Source organism: Mycteria americana, chromosome 20 (genome assembly GCF_035582795.1).
Source record: "Mycteria americana isolate JAX WOST 10 ecotype Jacksonville Zoo and Gardens chromosome 20, USCA_MyAme_1.0, whole genome shotgun sequence".
Classification (NCBI taxonomy): domain Eukaryota; kingdom Metazoa; phylum Chordata; class Aves; order Ciconiiformes; family Ciconiidae; genus Mycteria; species Mycteria americana.
In genome coordinates this window covers 2803179-2821062 of record NC_134384.1, presented here as the reverse complement: position 1 = coordinate 2821062, position 17884 = coordinate 2803179, and the positions used below count along the sequence as shown (strand labels likewise).

Sequence of the window (17884 nt, the reverse complement as noted above, 5' to 3'; positions counted from 1 at the left end):
GAGAAAATGGATTTCACCAGCTCCATGAAATACCAAACAAAATGGCAAAAGAGGAGCCAAGAATGCAAGTGTCAAATGCAAGGCTGGAGGAAACAACTTTGTAAACACCTTGTTCCTGCATTCTCCTCCAGCTCTGTGCCTGAACTCTCCATGGTCACTTGAGGCTGAAAATAAACCAAGCCCTTTTAAATAGAGGCCAGCAACAGAGCTTTCTTTAGAAAATGCAGGTGTGGAACATGACCTTTTCTCCATCATGTAGCAGGCCTGCATGACCCTAAATCAGCTGGTCTGCTAGCTAGCAGGCTGCTGTGGCTGGACAACTACAGACGTGTTACTTTGAGTAACTGTTGTCAGAGGAATGGCAGCTTTGTCGACTTGCCTACAAAGAAGGGGAAAAAAGGAAGTTGCTATGGATATAACACAGGAACACATTAACACACTGGCACTGGACTAACACAGCGTTCAAAACCCCATTAGGTATGACACCAAGTTAGGTGTCTTCAGAGCAGAAAATCAGGCTTTTCCTTCTCTGATGAATCAGAGGTAATTGCTCTACATGCTCAAAGCACAGTGACTCATTACAAAAAACAAAACAAAACAAAACCCGAATAGCTCACAGAGCAATACTCTGTGTTTTCATGATGTACTTGGCATTATCAAGTAACTACTCATACAATGCAAAGCTGTATATGATCTTAGCAGAAAAGGCCAGCACATCATCCTCACACTATTATTTACATGATGACACTAAGATTTCAAATACCACTCAAGATGACAGACATTCTCTGAAAACATATCATGGGAGCAGTAAAATGGGGTGGAAAGAAAGCTGCTCTGTCAGGAGAGGTGTGCAGACACCAAATCATTGACTGACCCTTCAGAATTGTGCCAGATGAGCATGACATGGCAGCTAATATGATAAAATAAGGAGACCTGAGAATACAAAGGGCAAAGCTGCTGCATGGAAAAAAGCCCAGACAATTATCAGAAGTGACTGGAAAAAATGGGCAGAGGTGGGGAATGCGCTTTTTCACCATTGGATCCTGCAAGATAGGTCTGTGTCAAGCACTTCGTTTAGTGGCTTCAGGTTGCAGTAAAGCTCTGTTGAACATTTACTCAATGCAGAGGCACTGCATGATTTCAGCACTGGCTGATGAGCAGCACTTAATGAGGCTCTGCAACAAGCTGCATTAGCGAAACCTCACGGCACACATTTGCACAGTACCTGCCAAAAACAACCCTGCCTTCCCAGTGCTGTTTGCCCTTCACTTTTCCTTCAGCAGCAAAATTAATTTCCAGATCAATGTCCTTTAAAGAAACAATCCTCACCAAAACACAGAGATGAGTGATTTTTGGTTGGGCACAGGAGATTACAAAATATAAAGGATGCTTTATGTCTTTAGGACCCATTTGCTGTTACAACAGGCAACAAATCCCTCCTTCCACACCACAACGCAGCCTTCACTGCACAACAACATGACCCAAGTTAGGATTTTCGCAGCCTGTGCCCTACAACAGAATCACAGAACGGCTGAGGTTGGAAGGGACCTTGGGACATCATCCAATCTTTACTCCCAGGATGCTGTTGGCCTCCTTTGCCTCCAAAGCACATTACTGGCTCATGTTCAACCTGTCCACCAGGACCCCTGTGTCCTCCTCTGCAAAGCTGCTGTCCAGCCAGCCAGTCCCCAGCATGGGGTTATTCCTCCCCAGGTGCAGGACTTCGCACTTCCCTTCGTTGAATGCCATGAGACCTTTTTCCCATTCTCCAGTCTCAATTTTTGGCACCTTTTCCCCATTCTCCAGACACAATGCCATTCGAGGTCCCTCTGAATGGCAGCACAACTGCTGGGTGAGTCAACCATTCCTCCCAGTTTCACATCATCTGCAAACTTGCTAAGGATGCACTGTCCCATCACCCAGGTCATTAATGAAGATGTTAAACAATATTGGCCTCATACTGCCATAGTCAAAGTGAAGGCTTTAGACTCAGTTGTCTTTATAGAGACTTGCCAGAAACAAAACAAAACAAAACCTTCCTCCACCTCCCACTCCCGGGGATGTATTTTGCTCTGTGCTGTACCCTGACACATCACTTTTACTGTGTCTGCAGCGGGCATTTGCAAGAGGAATGACACCTTCACAAAAGAGCCATAGACATGTGGCTAAACAAATTAATGACGTTAGGGCACACAGACAAAATGCAATAAACCGTAAAAGATGCAAGCTATTTACTACCCAATAATGCATAAACAGAGTTAGCTAATTTTGTATAGGAAGGGGAGCACCAGGGAGGGTGCAAAGATTAAAGCAGGCTGGAAAATATGTGGATTTGTTTTGATGGAAACTTTATGACTTGCTCTAGTGTAGAATCAGGTGTGGAAATGACTTCATTGCAATTATACAGTTACATAAAAAGACTAAATAATAATCAGGAAATAATCTGCATTCCTTGTTTTATTAGATGAAAATGCCGATCTGGTTTCAATTATTTAGTAGATTGATACAGTTTTAGCCCATTGGCCATACTGATAAGATCAGACTGCAAATAAATAGAGAATGGTGAACGGAAAGAATAGGAATCACAGTTCCATCACTGTTTTTCAGGATACGTTTCAGGGTATTTCCTGTACATTCCAGGACATTTTACCATATGAATTTAGAGCAGAACCACCACCCATTCCAGTGTATAATTCAAGTTCTGAAAAGAGACGCACATCTCTGTGACAGTGCAACAGGAGGAGTTGCACTAGTACCTACAGCAGAGTCTGCAAGTCAGTACAACAAAGCAGTTTTCACCCAGTCTTTACTTTGGCTAACATCTGGTTCTTAATTCTTTCTTTGTTTAACTAATAATGGTAACCCCAACTGAAGAGACTATCAAGGCCAAAAGAATGCTTAACCCTTTAGAGCTAAGAAAGGCAGGCATGCTAGTGCAAGAAGTGCAAGATTAAACAGGGTCAACGTCAACGGCCTGTCTATGCTAGGATTCCCAAAGAGCTGAGTCAACAGAAGTACTGCTGTAAAGTGAAAACTGCTTGCATAGGCAGTGAGGGAACAAAAACACTCTGCTCCCACTGAACTGGAAGAAACTGAAGGGCTTCACCATCTTTCACAATCAAGTTCTCAGAGGAACAAAAGAGAAACATACACTACAGAAACTGATTCAGTGAAAAGAGAATATATACAAGCAGACAACACTGATTAAGTTTCTTATTTAAAGCTGCAATTCCTTATTTCCAGCTGTCAATTCTGACACCCAGCTGCACAACATACCTTGGGCCATACCAAAGAGTGAGAGAGGAAGGGAAAAAAAAAAAAAAGTCACTGAAAAGACAGGAAGAAAAGTTTTCAGCACCTCTGAGATCAGGGCAACATCAGTTAAAGCAACGTAGCTAGGACTTCTGGAGCTCAGTACTTTAAAACAGAGTCAGAAATCAGTGCATGTATGGGAGAACTTAGCAGTATCAAGTTAACACTGACGGTTGAGAGCACCATTGATGCTGGCTGAGAGCATCACCTGGGGAAGAAGCCCACACCAAGCAGCAGTGCAACAAACTGAGTGTAACTCTACCAATTACATGAAACCTACACCACGTGACAAGCCTTTCATGTGAGCTTTTGACAGACACATCATTTGTGAAAAATCAATTAACTGTATAAAATAAGTTTGTCAAAAGCACACATAGGAAGAGTCTCCTCTTTTACTGATAGGTGAGTGACTGCTGATTATAGCTTAGATTTTTAAGTGACTACCAATTTCAGAGGCTTAAAGAAAGCACTGAAAAAATTAATACCATCATATTAATGGCTGCATGTCAGACCAGAGAGGAACAGAAATCAGGGCTATTTGTTGTTCTTATAACTTTCTGGCAAACTGTAGATTTGCCTAAAGCAGCAACCAGCTGTTTTTCCATCTGTATGTAAACCACAACATGCAAAAAACCAAATTCCAGACATAGCTCAATACGCAACACACAACTGTATCTTATGGCCCAGACCCCTGCCATCCCAGAATCCACCTTAGTAGCTGCTCTTCTCAGGTGTGTTTCTCACAGCTCGTGGGAGTTTGCGTGAGGCTCGGGAAGCTTGTCGATGTCACAGTTCTTAATCAGCTGAAAGAGGAACTCGATCTGTTTCTCGTAATTCTCAACTGAGATTCTCTCATTCAACCCATGGATCCTGGTAGAAAGAGAAGAATGTTTTTCATTCCAGTGTGCATTTGTGACTCACCTGCATATAGCCAGCACCCTGCTTGCCTGTTCACTTCATAAAGCAATGCACAACATAAAAATACAGCAATGTACAAGAAATACTGCACTGTAACTGCAATGTCTGTTCCTCAGGCCAACCAAATTTACTGATTCTGAGGCTCAGAGCACAATAACTAAGTCCATGGTGTATGTGGAAAAGAAAAAACAGTATTCCAGCTCTCTGCCCATTTCTTGGCCATTTATGTCACTGTCCTGTACAGCTGCAAGAGCACTCTACTCCCGTATCATCTGCACCTCAATAAAATGCCAAATCTATCACATGCCGAATAAACAAACAATCCCTTGCATGATGATGATCTTTGTTATCACTTTATCCCAGGAAACCAAACTTCCACCTTTAAGAAGCAAATGAATTCAGAGTGACATGTGTCCAAACATACGGATAAATCTCTTAAACAAGGCCAACTACCAGAACCACACCTTTCACACTGCTGCACTATGTAAAGGATCCAGTCAGCCTCACAGCATTGCTGTACTACCAAATGGGACACCTAAATGAGGTCTTGGCTGCATCTGAAGTAAAGAAGAGTAAGGGCTAACACTCTCCCAGTGTAATTACTATCCCTTATTTGTGCAGCACCCAAATCTGCAGGAAATGGGTGGCCTAACAGAATATGAGGCAACACCACCACCATGCCAAGGTATACAAGGCTGGGTTTCCTTCTTCTGCCTAACGCATATCGATTTTCTCTTTCACTAGTCCCCGCCCCAAACAGCTGCCCACATGCAGACAGAATACAGTACCTGGGAAGATCATCTGATTTCAAGAGCAGTGGGTTAAATCGATAAATGGCATTTGTGATGTTAGTGAAATGCCTGCTGTCTGTGTTTCCAATACATGTGCCTGGAAAACAAACCTTGGGTTTACTTTGCATGAGAGCAGCATTTTAATGACCCACACTTTTCCCAGGAAAGGCATCTGATAACACTTCTATATGACCCCTAGCTACACCAAAAGCAAAATCACTGGAAACAGTTTATTGGTACGTCCTGGAAGAAGAACATTCTCTCCTTCACAAACAGGAGGAGCTGAACACACAATTCAATCATTCTAAGAACAGCATGATACTCAGCCTCCACAAAAGTTTAAGCTTCAAACTGCAGCCCAACAAACAGTACAGAACTAGGAAGGAGCTGCAAGAAAGGGAAGGGGCTGGGATCATAAGGAACAATACAGAAAAGCAGGAATGGCTTTGCCAGCTATGAAAACAATAAAAGAAGAGCTAAAGCAAGAAGACCTCCTACTCTCCCTCACAATTCCTTTCTTCCCTGAAGAGATTCCTTTGTATGTGCAAAGAGTCAAATTCAAGGCTCATTGTTTCTGTCAGTTTCCTGTTTGCTTTTTTACTTCCACTACTAAAAAACAACATTAAAACTTTTAAAACATAAAGAGGCAACGGAATAAAAAGAGGAAAAAACAGCTGTTTCCAGTAGTTAACAGCTGGGGTGGAGAAATACACAGAAAATGGAAACAAGTCAATATTGGGGGATGGGGGAGAGACAAGCAGAGCGGAAGCTGGAGGGGAAACAATAATCATCATGTGCTTGCTGTTACCTGGGACTACACTGTCAACATCTGGGAAAGTATCCAGAATGGTTCTTTGAAAAATATGGACTCCAAATGTCTGGTCATCCCAAGGACTGATGGGGAGTGGGTCAAAGGCCTCTACCACATCAATCTTCACTCTGTCATCAGCAACAGTGTTTCTAACCATCTCTAGCACCTATGGGTAAAACACAGAGATTAAATAAGCAAAGAAATGAGAGAGCATCCTTTCTAGATGTCAGCAAATGTTCCACTTTCCAGAAAACATTTGTCTGTGAACTGCCAACTGTGGCTGCAAATACAGGTGCATAGTTAGGACTGAAACTGTGTGGCAGTCTCTCCTCCTCTTACTCAGTGCATGGCTGATACTTAAGCTAATTTTTTGTCCCCTAATGCATCAGATGCACATCACTGTCTCAAGGTATCCCTGAACTGCTTCAGTCCTGAAAGGCAGGTGGTCAACCCGCTGCTACTTGGTAGTTGGGTCATCCAAGTAAACAACCCAGAAAAAGCTTCCAGAAAGATAAACTTTCAGCAAAGGTTTGGGAAGGGAAGATACTATTTACTGACAATGTTTCACAGCTGTCCTTGGCTGGACAGGTGTGCCATACCTACTGAAGTGTGCAAGACTCCCATATTCTCACAGGTCACAAACTTTAACATTTCCATTCCATAATGACATATGATCCACGTGCTCTTTGGCACAAAAAGACTTCTGAAATCTGCTCGATATAACTGCAAGACACACTTCCAAGTTTGGTCTGCCTCTTGCTCTGCTCCACATTCAGAAGCCATAGCAAACAATGCACTTTGCAATCCATCTCCAAGGAGGAGAAAAGACATTAGATAAGCTGTGTTTCTGACAGCCTCCATAAAGGAGCAATTCCCAAATCTTCCCCTTCCACTGCTTGTATGAATACAGGGAGAGACAAAAAGAGTATTTCTGTGGAACAGATCTGCTGCCACAAATGGCCCCGTGCCACTCTGCTCAGACAGGGATGGAGAACAGCCCCGCTTCTGGGGGTACGGTACGTACCTCAGTGGCCTTCTCTGCAGAGTGGATCCGGAAGTTCACGGTTGCTTTTGCAGAAGATGGGATGACATTTATCTAGAAAAAAGGCAGGACCAAAACATAAAAGGAAGTTAAAAACAGATTAAAATGCCAACTGCAAACTCAGAAACTGGCCAAACAACTCCAAGCCTCAGACTAATGCTTCACTCTGTTTCCACTAAGTGTGACAATTGCTTTCTGTACTCTGTGTTAAAATCCTGTAAACCTCATCTATAATGCAGATAACTACACAAAGAGATATTCATTGATTCAACAAAAATGAAGTTACATGTTATATAGAAGTTTTCCTCTTGAGATAAGCCCTCTCCCTTCAGAAACTTTATATTGAGAAATTCTGGAAGTTTATGTCGGTTTTTTTAAGCAATATTTTTACCTAATTGTCATATTACTTTTCCTCAAGTATGAGACATGTCAGTCGCTTAACAAATGAAGTTACTGAAGACACATAACTCTTCTTTTCTACAGAATGAATATTTATAATTTTATTAAACAAAGAAGGTATAATCTTTAGGGAAAAAACACAAGAAACCAGGGTGTCACTTCTCTCCTGGCCACTCAGTGTCACTGTTCAGCCACTGTATCTCGTTTTCTTGTCCAGTGATGCTTTTCAGCAACAGATATTTTCAGGGACACACCAAACAGCCTGTTTATTTTCCAGGGCTACAGTATTTTTGGATAGCTACACCTCCTTATCAGGGCAAGATCTGCCTGTATCAGCCAGAACCTGTTATCTCTCAGTCCAAGGTGCACACTAACCCTACTCGAATGAAGGTAAACGCCAGACTGTGCTCACAAACACACGATCCCATCTGGGCTAGGGAAGTGTTTACGACTGTGCCATCGTTCAAATACTGTCATCAATACTTTGTTATGATTCCATAGAAAACACTTTCTTGTCCATCCTAAAATCTAAACAATATTAACACCAGTTTACAGAGATCTTTTTGTGACAGAGATCAGACATTTCTGAAGGAAGTAATTTTCAGTTGTAGCTAAATCCAAGCCACATCCAAAGTAAAAATGACACTGGTGGTGACAGCACACAGGGTCTAAGACCAGGGCCGGTACTGATCATATAGCTGGATATAAATAGGTGGAAACCAAATGTCCTAATTGTCTCATCATATGACATGGAGAAAAATCAAACTGAAGCTACCTTGATTCCTGCGTTAAACATCGTGACTGCAGTAGTAGTTCGAATCAAGGCATTGGTGGAAGGTTTCCAGGCAAGAATTCTACAAAATAGAAAAAAACCTATGTTTCAAAGAAGTTTAATATCGATAAAACATAAGCACCACAATTACGTAGGCAATAAGCTGAATGATGGCCTGTTCAATTAACAAAGTGGTTATTAACAGTAAAGCACTGACATGGTCTAAACTATGAAATGGTATAACTGGTTTCCTGCGAAGACTAGAAATGGCTAGCGGTCTTCATCTTTTAAGGGTGAGAGGCTGGGAACGTTCATCAAGGATGCATTTTCTTACCTGCTGACAATAGGCGAAAACAGCCATAGATTGCTCATGACGACATTGAGAGGAAACCTGAACTAAGCAGAACAAACAAAACCACAAATCAGAAAATCTCCAGTTTTCAAGAAGACAGTGTAGTCACTTAGCTATGGCTGAAACAATTCCAGCAGAAACAATTATCTGGGAGAAAGGCCAGCTTAAGTCTTCTCCTTTCCAGGAACTATGTAACTGTGTTCTAAATTCATATGCTGGGTTACTCTTCACTTATTAATATGAAAATCTGAGAATGAAATTATAGTTCTTTCCTCACCTCTGATGCGAGGTGCTCCATAGTCATGAGTTCTGGCCCATGGCCAAACAGATTGCGCAAGGGATTCTGCTCCAGTCTACAACAAAGCAAATCAACATGTGAAATTTAAAAAAATCTCTGGCTATTACTGCTCCAGAAGGTTGACAGGAATTTGATTTGTGAAATGTATCCATGTATTTGAGATGCAATCACACTTTCCTCTCCTGGTAAGTAAATCTGTGAGTACAGCTCCATGACAGATTTCTGGGCATTCCAGTCACATGCAAAGATTTTCTTTCAAGAAAGAATCCAAAAGCCTGACTCTTATAAAGAATACATGGAAATTCTAAAAATATCACACCAAATTCCATCGTACCTGTACATATTAAGTTTTTCTAAAATAAGTATTTATTAGCCAATTTGATATCTACACAGGCACATAATGAGATGATTTACCCAGTCACATTCTGACTTTACACCATGTTTATTGGATTGGATAATTACCAGCTAGGTATGTGCAAGGATAGATTCCAGAGAAATTCTGCAACCCGAACAAAGCAATCTCTATCGCTACAGAGTAAATTACGATAGACATCACGATGTACCCATTGTGTTGGTTTTAAGGAATCAACTGACACTAGGAACAGCTGAAGTGAAAAGACACTCCAGACATTTGGCAATTGTCCCTTCGCTGGGGATTGCATTTCTGCCCTTCAAAGTGAGCTACAAACTTCAATTTCAAATATATAAGGGGAATTTGCAAAATATTCTAAATACAAATATTAGAAAAGAAAGTCACATATCAGTGACTTAGGAGTCCGCTTGACCTATCTTCGACGTTAGATGACAGGGAAGCTCTCACCTGGCCATCGCTGCTGCAAGAATGCCAATACTTGTCTCCTTAGGAGGAAAGGAAGAATGTCCTGGCTCTTTTTCCACAGTGAAGTTCAGTGTTATTGAACCCTTTTCTGTGATAGCAATTCTGGTGAATGATAAATAAACAAATGATTAATGCAACTCCAAACACACATGCACAGACTACAGGTAAAAAGAACGACTCTGCGTATTTTTAGTATCATAAAAACACCAAAGAAGCAGCAACAACAAATCCTTAACACAATCTCTACATGTTTGGAGGACTGATGCCTTGGCTGCTTCTCCAGTGAGCAGACTCTACGGCATACAATTAACACGCTTGCGCTAGCTAAGTGGAACATTCTGCTTTTGTCAGCACAGCTATGATGGACAGCAAGCAAACGCTGAAGGTCCTTTGCTTGCACTTTGTGCCGCTGCTGTAGCTTTAGCAACGCCAACATTGCTACATGCCTTGAAAATGTATTTTATTGACATTAGCAAGGTCATTCCTCACAAAGTAATTATTGAAAATGGATCACTTTCATCACGGTCAATTGTGTTCTCTCCTACTTACAAAGCCACTGGCTTCTTCACTCCTGCAATGATGCCATCTAGTATTGCGCTTCCCTCATCTAGGAGGAAGGAGAGTTTCACTCCTCTAGCTTCCAACAGAGCTGCAATCTTCATTGCTCCCTTCTGACCAAACACCTGTGAACATCCAGTCAGAGGAACTGGTCAGATTAAGCCACAACGTTGGGAAGAATACTGGAAAACATCTTGCTGTTGACAGTGACCATCTGTCTCTTTGTACTGTTTCCTAGTGGGTATACCCACAACAAAAAGTGGAATATTTTTGTTAGCTCTTCCTGATCATTTGGAACAACAATGCAAATCTTAGGTCAGCTTTTCATGTATCATATATAGACTCCAAAATGTGACTCCTGCTGCACCTTCCATGCAGAAAAGAATTTGAAATAACACCCTACTGTTTTCTTTTCTCTTTGCTCATCACACCAAACCCTTTGTCAATGTCACTTAAAACCAAACAATCAATATATAGCTATGACCATGTGCCTGACACAGTATCTACCCACATAACCAAGAAAAACAGAAAAGACTTTCTCGCTAAACAATGTTTAAAAATTAAGCCGTTACATACATGAACAATGCAAACAACTAGTTGTTTTGATGAAATGAAAGAAAATACCTCTTCATCATGCCCAATGCCAATATAGAAAGATCTGCGGGGTCGGTAGTTTCTTCTCAGCAAAAATTCTAGAGCTTGCAGAATACCCTGCAGAAAAAAAAAGCAGAATGTATTGTACTATTCTTTGTGTGAGTAAGGAGAATAAATGTAAAAGAATGCAATGTAACATAAAAGAAATATGATGCATTCAGAGCCCTTAAGGAAACTTTGTCCTGTTCACAGTTGAGCTTTTATTTCCACAACTCCTACTGATTATATTCATATTCTCTGGAAAACACACAGCAATATTTTTGATCAATAATGCTTAAGACTTAGTGTGCTACACAGTGTCAGTGTACATACATAAAATACAGTGTAGGCTTGTTCTTGCTACTGATGAAGTCAGTGACAAACTGCACAGGAAGCATGACAGAGTTATAATTATCCAAGGAATTCACTGTTCCTTTAAACTGTCTATCCTACACGCAGTTTGGCTCTGACTTGAGCTACCGAATCCATCTATTTTAATAAGCAGTATGTTTTGTACAAAAAGTGCTAAGAAGACAGAAACAGAAGAATGAGAAATTTAATCTGAAGAATGAAAAATGAAATCTACCGTTTGCTGCATTTTTCCATCTCACCTGTTTTTCAATTTAAGCTAGTTAATTTTTTACATTTCAGCAGAAATTATATTGCTTCTACCTTGTCAGCACCCGTTTTCGCCGTGTTCACTGAAATTGTTCATTTTTATTGTCCATTTGTGGAGTTACTTGTGCAGTTCACAGTAGAAGGAAGCACCAAAACAAAGTTTTAAGTTGCAAGGCTTTGAAATTGATGATTAAACAACAGGAAGAAACTTTCTAGGAGTATGGCCTATGCCATAATAAGCAGCCACAGCATCTGTGACACTGGTTTGCTAAACATCTGTTTAAATTTAAATACAGGGCTGTCATGGAAGTAATCTTTGCAAGTCACAAAGAACCGTTTTCCTTATTAATTTTCCCCATCAACCTTTTATCAAATGAGAAATCCTTCACAGATCCTTCTTTTTTGTACTTTATTCCTCCCAAATGTACTTAGTACAACAGCTCTTTGTTCTGCCACAGACTAGATAATAAAAGATACAAGGTTATTTGACTACCATATTAAATAAACATTGTTTATTTTGAAACTCAAGCCTTTTCAAAGGGCCAAGTCTGGCTTTGAATGCCCATATGACACCTGGGAAAAAGTAAAAGGTCTATCCCTGGTTTCAAACACAGCATTTGACATAAATTTTAAATGTGGCATTTAACCAAGTACATCTGCATCTGTGAATGTTTTTCTGTATCTTCTAAGAGCTTTAACTCTGCTTTCTTCGGTAGTAAAAGACCACTCCACTTCATCCCTAGGAAAAGTTGGGTAAAAACCACAGGGCTTCGGAATTTGTCACTAACATCCTGAATTTAACTCTTTAAATGAGAGCTAAATGAGAGAGACAATATAGTAAATCTCAACAGATTCCTCCAATCTGCTTTTTTCAGGCTTTGTATCTCTCTGAAATGATATTACCAAGATGACGTACTATGGCAGAGTTTTTGTTATCCAGCGTTCCTCGTCCATAGATGAAACCTTCATGCTCTGCAGCTGAGAAAGGAGGGAAATCCCAGCCCTCTGGGGGAGCAGGCACAACATCCATATGTGCAAGCAGCATATAGGGCATCATTTCAGGGTTAGAACCCTGAACAGTAAAGAGATGGCTGTATTTCCCAACAATTTCATGTTGAATGAACTTTGAAGAAAATACAGCCGGGAAGACTGTTAAGAAAAAAATTAAAAACACAAGAAAAAGCAAAATTAACAATAATGTCCAATTTTATCATTATATACTCCATAGAGTAGTCACCTATTTAGCCTCAAGGGGAGCACTGTAAATACGACTGACCACAACAAATTTGCTTCAGGAAGCAGATGTGCAGCTTCGTTCTCACACTTCTACCAATCTCTCTCATCTGGTATTTAACACCTTCCCAAGCAAAACCAGGAACTGTTGTTCACCAGTGCTGCAGCTGTTTTGCAGGTAGCAATGATGGGACTGCCAAAAAAGCAGGCTGAAACAGGGGTGGTCTTCCTTTTTTTTTTTTTTTTTATTGGCAAGGTCATTTAACCACCTCAAGGACCAAAAGCCACCATTGCAAAAGACATTTGAACCTTCTCTGTTCTAGCTTTGCCCATTGCTACACCAAAGTACACTGCTGCAGAGGTGACCTACGCGTGCCATTTTTGCAAGTCCTTTCTTGAGGAAAAACAAAATAAAAATCTGTTCCATTATATTCAAGAACCACATACACTCTCTTCAATTTGTTTACAAAAATACAACTGAGAAGCAGAGATTGCCAAGAATGAAAGTTTAGTACCTTCCTGAATGTAATTCCCAAATTCTGCCATAGCAGTTGTATTCAAGTCCTCTGGAGATACGGAAACAGTTGGGATTTTAATAGCACCTTCAATGAAATACAAGATAGAAATTAGTCGACACTGAAATCTGTCAAACAATACTTGAATTGCATTTCAAAAGGGAAAGTAATATTTATGTTCCTGAATATTTTCCAGGCTTTAAAGATTATTTCACAGGACAGTAAGAGCTGCCGCTATCAAAAAAGACTGATGTACTTCAGCTGAGCTGTGCACATGCTGCACACCGGTATTTCCTTCCAGTTTCAGCCAAGGTATTTCTCTAGATACTTCTACTCCGTTTTTCATCCTGAAGTGTTGAATGATATTGTTAGAAATGCTACTGTCCAGAAGCAGCTGCATTTTGCTAGGGTGAACTGATTCCTCATAGCCATAAACTATTCTGGCAGCTAAGCAGGAAGCTTAGTTGGCTGTTCAAAGTTCTTTTTCAATAGGAAGTCAGGTTGTGAGGGCAAGACTGTTATAGCACCTTCTGTCATACTGCTCCAACCCTTAAACATATATAAACAGATAGGTCTTCTGTTGCTCCTTGTAGTCTGCTCTGTCATTTAAACAGGGTCAGACAAGGCTGCTCTTCCAATGTCGAGTCACTGTCATGCAAAACATGGGTATAACTTAGTCCCAATCACAGCTGCCTTTCCTAAGAGCATCTCTTAAGTGAGGTTACAGATTGTGTTATTCAAGAAGAAAGACAGAAATAAGTATCTCTCGTATCCCTGCATTTTCCCATTAAAAAGTATGTAAACACAATTTGCTAGGCAATAAATCTTCCAAGACAACATGAGATTTACAGAACCCAACCCCTACTTGAACAGTCAGTGACCATCACTTCATGCCAGATTGTGGTTTCCTGCAAACTGCCAGCCCTCATGAGACCTAAATACCCTCAAGGTCCTCTGCAATACCCTCAGAAGACTGCGTCAGAGAGCACAAACACACCCTGACTTGTTACAGACAGGCTGCCTGCAGCCAAGCGCTGCGCAAGGTTTCAGCCAGCAAGCAAGAAAGAAACCCGACAGTGATTTATCCAGTGGACAAAGAGATGCCTAGCAAATGCAGTCAGGGGGTGCCTGGCGCATTCTGCATGTACGAGAGGGAAACGCTGAAGAAAGTCAACATGGGAAGAAAGTTGGCTTCAGGAGAATAAACAACTGGTTTCCTCCAAGGGGAAGGCACCTGAGGAAGTGTCCTTCTTCACTGCTGCCCCGTTCCCACCCCTGGCCCATGGCCGGCCCCTGAGGCCAGCCTCTCTCCCGGGGGAGACGGCCGCCACAGCCCCGGGGCAAGCTCGGGACGCCCCAGCTGCGACGCCGGGGAAACAGGGGGCCGGCAACACCCCCCCCCCCCCGACCCGGGGGTGGAGGGGCACACAGGCTGCAGACCCCGAGGAGGCCCGGTGGGCCCGGAGGGTGAGGCCGGCCAGGGCGGCCCGCCGGGCCCCCTCACCTCGCAGCGCCTCCTTGAGCTCCAGCCTCTCGCCGGCACTGAAGGCGGCGGTGCCGCCTCGCCGCGCCCACAGCCGCGGGATCGCCGGGGCGCGCAGGACGTAGGCGCGGAGCAGCACGGCGGCCAGCAGCGCCAGCAGCGCGGCGCACAGCCCCAGGCCCGCGGCCCACGCCGCCACCCGCCGTCGCCCGCTCCCGCCCGCCATCCCCAGCGGACTTCGGCCGCCGTCGCCGTCCGCCCGGCTGAGGAGCGGACGGGCGTGGCCGAACCGCCAATCGTCACGCACCCGCCCGAGAGGATGGCCAATGGGCGGCTTGGACCCCCCCTCTCCGCGAGTGCTCCTGGGAGTTGTAGTTCTGCGCCGCGGCACATTTGAAATGGCGGCGGGCAGGAGGCTGCCTTGGTTGTCTCTCCCGTCCCTGAAATCGCGTATTTCTGATCTGGAGGGGACGTTTAGGAGGCGTGGCGAACGGTGTCTGGTACCCACAGAAGCAATAATGGGACTGTCCCCTCACCCTGGCTTGGGCCGTGCCTGGAGCCTGCTGGGAGGCCGAGAGCACTGGGGCTCAGGATGCTGCTCCCAAAATGACGAGGTGCTTAGGGGGAAAAGGGGTGCCGTGGGGAATAACCACCCCAGGTTCAGAGAGGTGGCGAGAGCCACAGGTTGGGCAGGTGGACGGCGGTGAGGACCAGGCCAAGGGACGGGCCCGAGTCAGGCATGGTGGTGTGCCTTGGGGTGTGCCAGCCCCGCTCCTGACAGGGTTTAAATCCGCCTGGTTTTCAAGTCGTGTTACTTCTTGCCTGGTTTCACCAGGGACCGCGATGGAAAAATTGTTCTTCCCTTCTTTACAGCTGTCTTGTACTGAATTTGAAGATTTATCCTATCTTCCCATGGTGTAAACTGTCCTGAGATGCTTAATACCAGATGGGAGCTGTCATGGAAAGCCTGCTCTCGAATCAGCAGAAGAAGCAGATGATTGTTCACACATTCTTTATTATCAAAAAAGAACGAAACCAATATTAAATTAAATAAATTACAAACATTTCTGAGCTGGTTATACATCATGCATTTATCAAGTAAGGCTTCAGAGCCATTACACATCAACATCACTGTTACTTTAAGAGCAATAAAGGGACACTGGAAATCAAAATTTTTCTACCCAGCATGAATTTGAGCTTCCCTAATTCTCTTGCCCAGGCACTTGGAAATTAAGACTTTGAACTGGCCACATTGTGCCTCCCGCAATGCCATTTGCCCACTGATGTTACATTTATTGCCAGAATTGGCCCATGGCTACAGAAATGAGATATTCTTCTTCCTAGGTCATCAGAATCGCAGAGCATATAGTCAGTGCGGCTACTTTCAAGCTGTCCCTCTTGACATCCCATCTATTATGCTTGTAGGAACTTCAAGAAATACAATCTGTTTTTTATACATGGTCTGTTGCTCTGAGGCTTCCTGCGTTTGGCCTGTCAGGCCCTGAGACTGTGAAATCAGCCTCCTGTAATTAACCTTGAATGAAGAACTGGAAATTGGAATTTTCCTCATTTAACGTGATGCCACCTCAGAGATACAGAAATATTGATTAGCTAGCGTAGGATAGTTTCTTGTTCCATTGCACCAATTTCTTTGTTGCTTTTTTCAAATAAGCAAGTAAAAGGAGCACTCAGGCAGTAACAAAAGACCATGAGTAATCACCCTCAAAGATAATTTAAGAGAATTAATCTCTTGATTTTACCTTATAGAACAAGCTATACATGGTTCAGGAAAAATCACTGCTGTCTAAGATTAAAATAAGTAATAACCATTAGTGGGTTTTTCCTTTTGGAAACTAACCTCCTTTGGTTTTATTACTCTCTCCTGCACCACATAATCAGAAACTGAGGTAGAGAAGTGGTGACTTAGTTGATGAGCTGTTACATAAAACCAAACTGGCAGGGTCCTGATGTTGTTTCCTTAGTGGTTGTCTAGCTATGATGGTTCATGAAGCTCTATTTTCCTTAAAAATGAGACATCTGGGAGCTGCAGGAAAGCCCCACTTTCTCTCCTCAGAAAGCCTTCTAGCAATCTGCTAGTGAATCAGCTCAATAAGGTATATGTACTTCAAAAGTGTACATTAAAGCTTGTTAATATTTTTAATATCTTAGAGTAATAAAATAGAAATAACCTTTAAAAATATAATTTACTCTCATTATTAAGGCCACTCTTTATTTTTTGCATTCATGGAAAGATAACAGACTGTCCAGTTTTACTTCCATTACTGTTCACTTTTTCTTGTTAAATAACCTTTAAAAATATAATTTACTCTCATTATTAAGGCCACTCTTTATTTTTTGCATTCATGGAAAGATAACAGACTGTCCAGTTTTACTTCTGTTACTGTTCACTTTTTCTTGTTGACTCTTGTATTTTATCCCAGTGCTGGAAATACCTTGTAGGGAGATTTGAAATTCAAACAAAAGAAATTGTTTTCATTGCAGTTGAAGACATACCAGTACCTGTCTTCATCTTAAAGTTTTTATAACCTTATTTTCATAAAAGCCATATTTGAAGTTGAAATGCACTGAAGAAGGGTCCCTTTAACCCTTGGCTTATGCTTAAATTTTTCAGGCTTTATACTGTCATCTTGTCATTACTGTCACAACATCAGCACCGGGTAAGAAGGGAAGGCATCAGAGAGGGAAACTAAAAGAGCAGTTGTTATTAGCATCACTCAAATATAAAAGAATGCCAGATTTTTAGAAATTATTAAGATCTCAGCTGTCTGTCTCTGGGTTAGTGAGGCAGGCTTGTTTGCCTGAGAGGTAGATGGTCCTGGTTAGCATCAGTCTGTGGTGAATTTTAATGAGAATCATCCAACATGAAGTAGAGAATTGTTATGGAAATATCACATACTATACAAGAGCTGTGTCTTGCTGCACAAGTGACCATTTGAGAGCTTGTCACCAGAAGCTCTGCATAGCACAGGGTGTCACTTGGGCTGTTCCCTAGTTGCAGGCATAAGACGCTCAAATTTCAGTTTTACTGCTCTGGATCCATGGCATTATGAAAAGTTTACAGGCTTCCTTCCCTGTCCCTGAATTTGCTACCTGTGATCAAAATTATTTGGGAAAAACATCTTTCCCCAAAGCACTCATCCATGTTCTGGTTAAATCTTTTAGTTGCTCCAGTCAACAAGAAGATGGGAAGAATCAGAACACCCTTGGGATTAATGCTTTCATGCCGTTCACAGTCTAAGAGCCTTATCTGAAGCGCCGTTCAGTCAGTAGAAAGATCCCTAAAAAACTTC

General features: G+C 42.3%; 1 protein-coding gene across 1 annotated transcript; it reads right to left on the bottom strand.

The window, feature by feature from the left end:
* Positions 1 to 2439: 2439 nt before the first annotated feature.
* PM20D1 (peptidase M20 domain containing 1) lies at positions 2440 to 14821 on the bottom strand. Its single transcript, XM_075521738.1, has 13 exons — positions 14595 to 14821; positions 13091 to 13177; positions 12259 to 12491; positions 10716 to 10802; positions 10083 to 10216; positions 9516 to 9635; positions 8675 to 8750; positions 8380 to 8441; positions 8049 to 8127; positions 6857 to 6928; positions 5830 to 5998; positions 5019 to 5118; positions 2440 to 4182 (listed from the first exon to the last, which is right to left on the bottom strand). The coding sequence occupies exons 1-13, from the start codon at positions 14797 to 14799 to the stop codon at positions 4053 to 4055; spliced, it is 1554 nt and encodes a 517-aa protein (XP_075377853.1). The 5' UTR covers positions 14800 to 14821; the 3' UTR covers positions 2440 to 4052.
* Positions 14822 to 17884: the final 3063 nt, after the last annotated feature.

Coding starts and splice junctions, on each gene's coding strand:
- PM20D1 (XM_075521738.1), bottom strand. CDS start 14,799: ATGGCGGGCGGGAGCGGGCGACGGCGGGTGGCGGCGTGGGCCGCGGGC. Junction 12,492..13,090: donor TGGGAATTACATTCAGGAAG/GTACTAAACTTT, acceptor TTTTCTTAACAG/TCTTCCCGGCTGTATTTTCT. Junction 4,183..5,018: donor AAATCAGATGATCTTCCCAG/GTACTGTATTCT, acceptor TCTTTCTACCAG/GATCCATGGGTTGAATGAGA.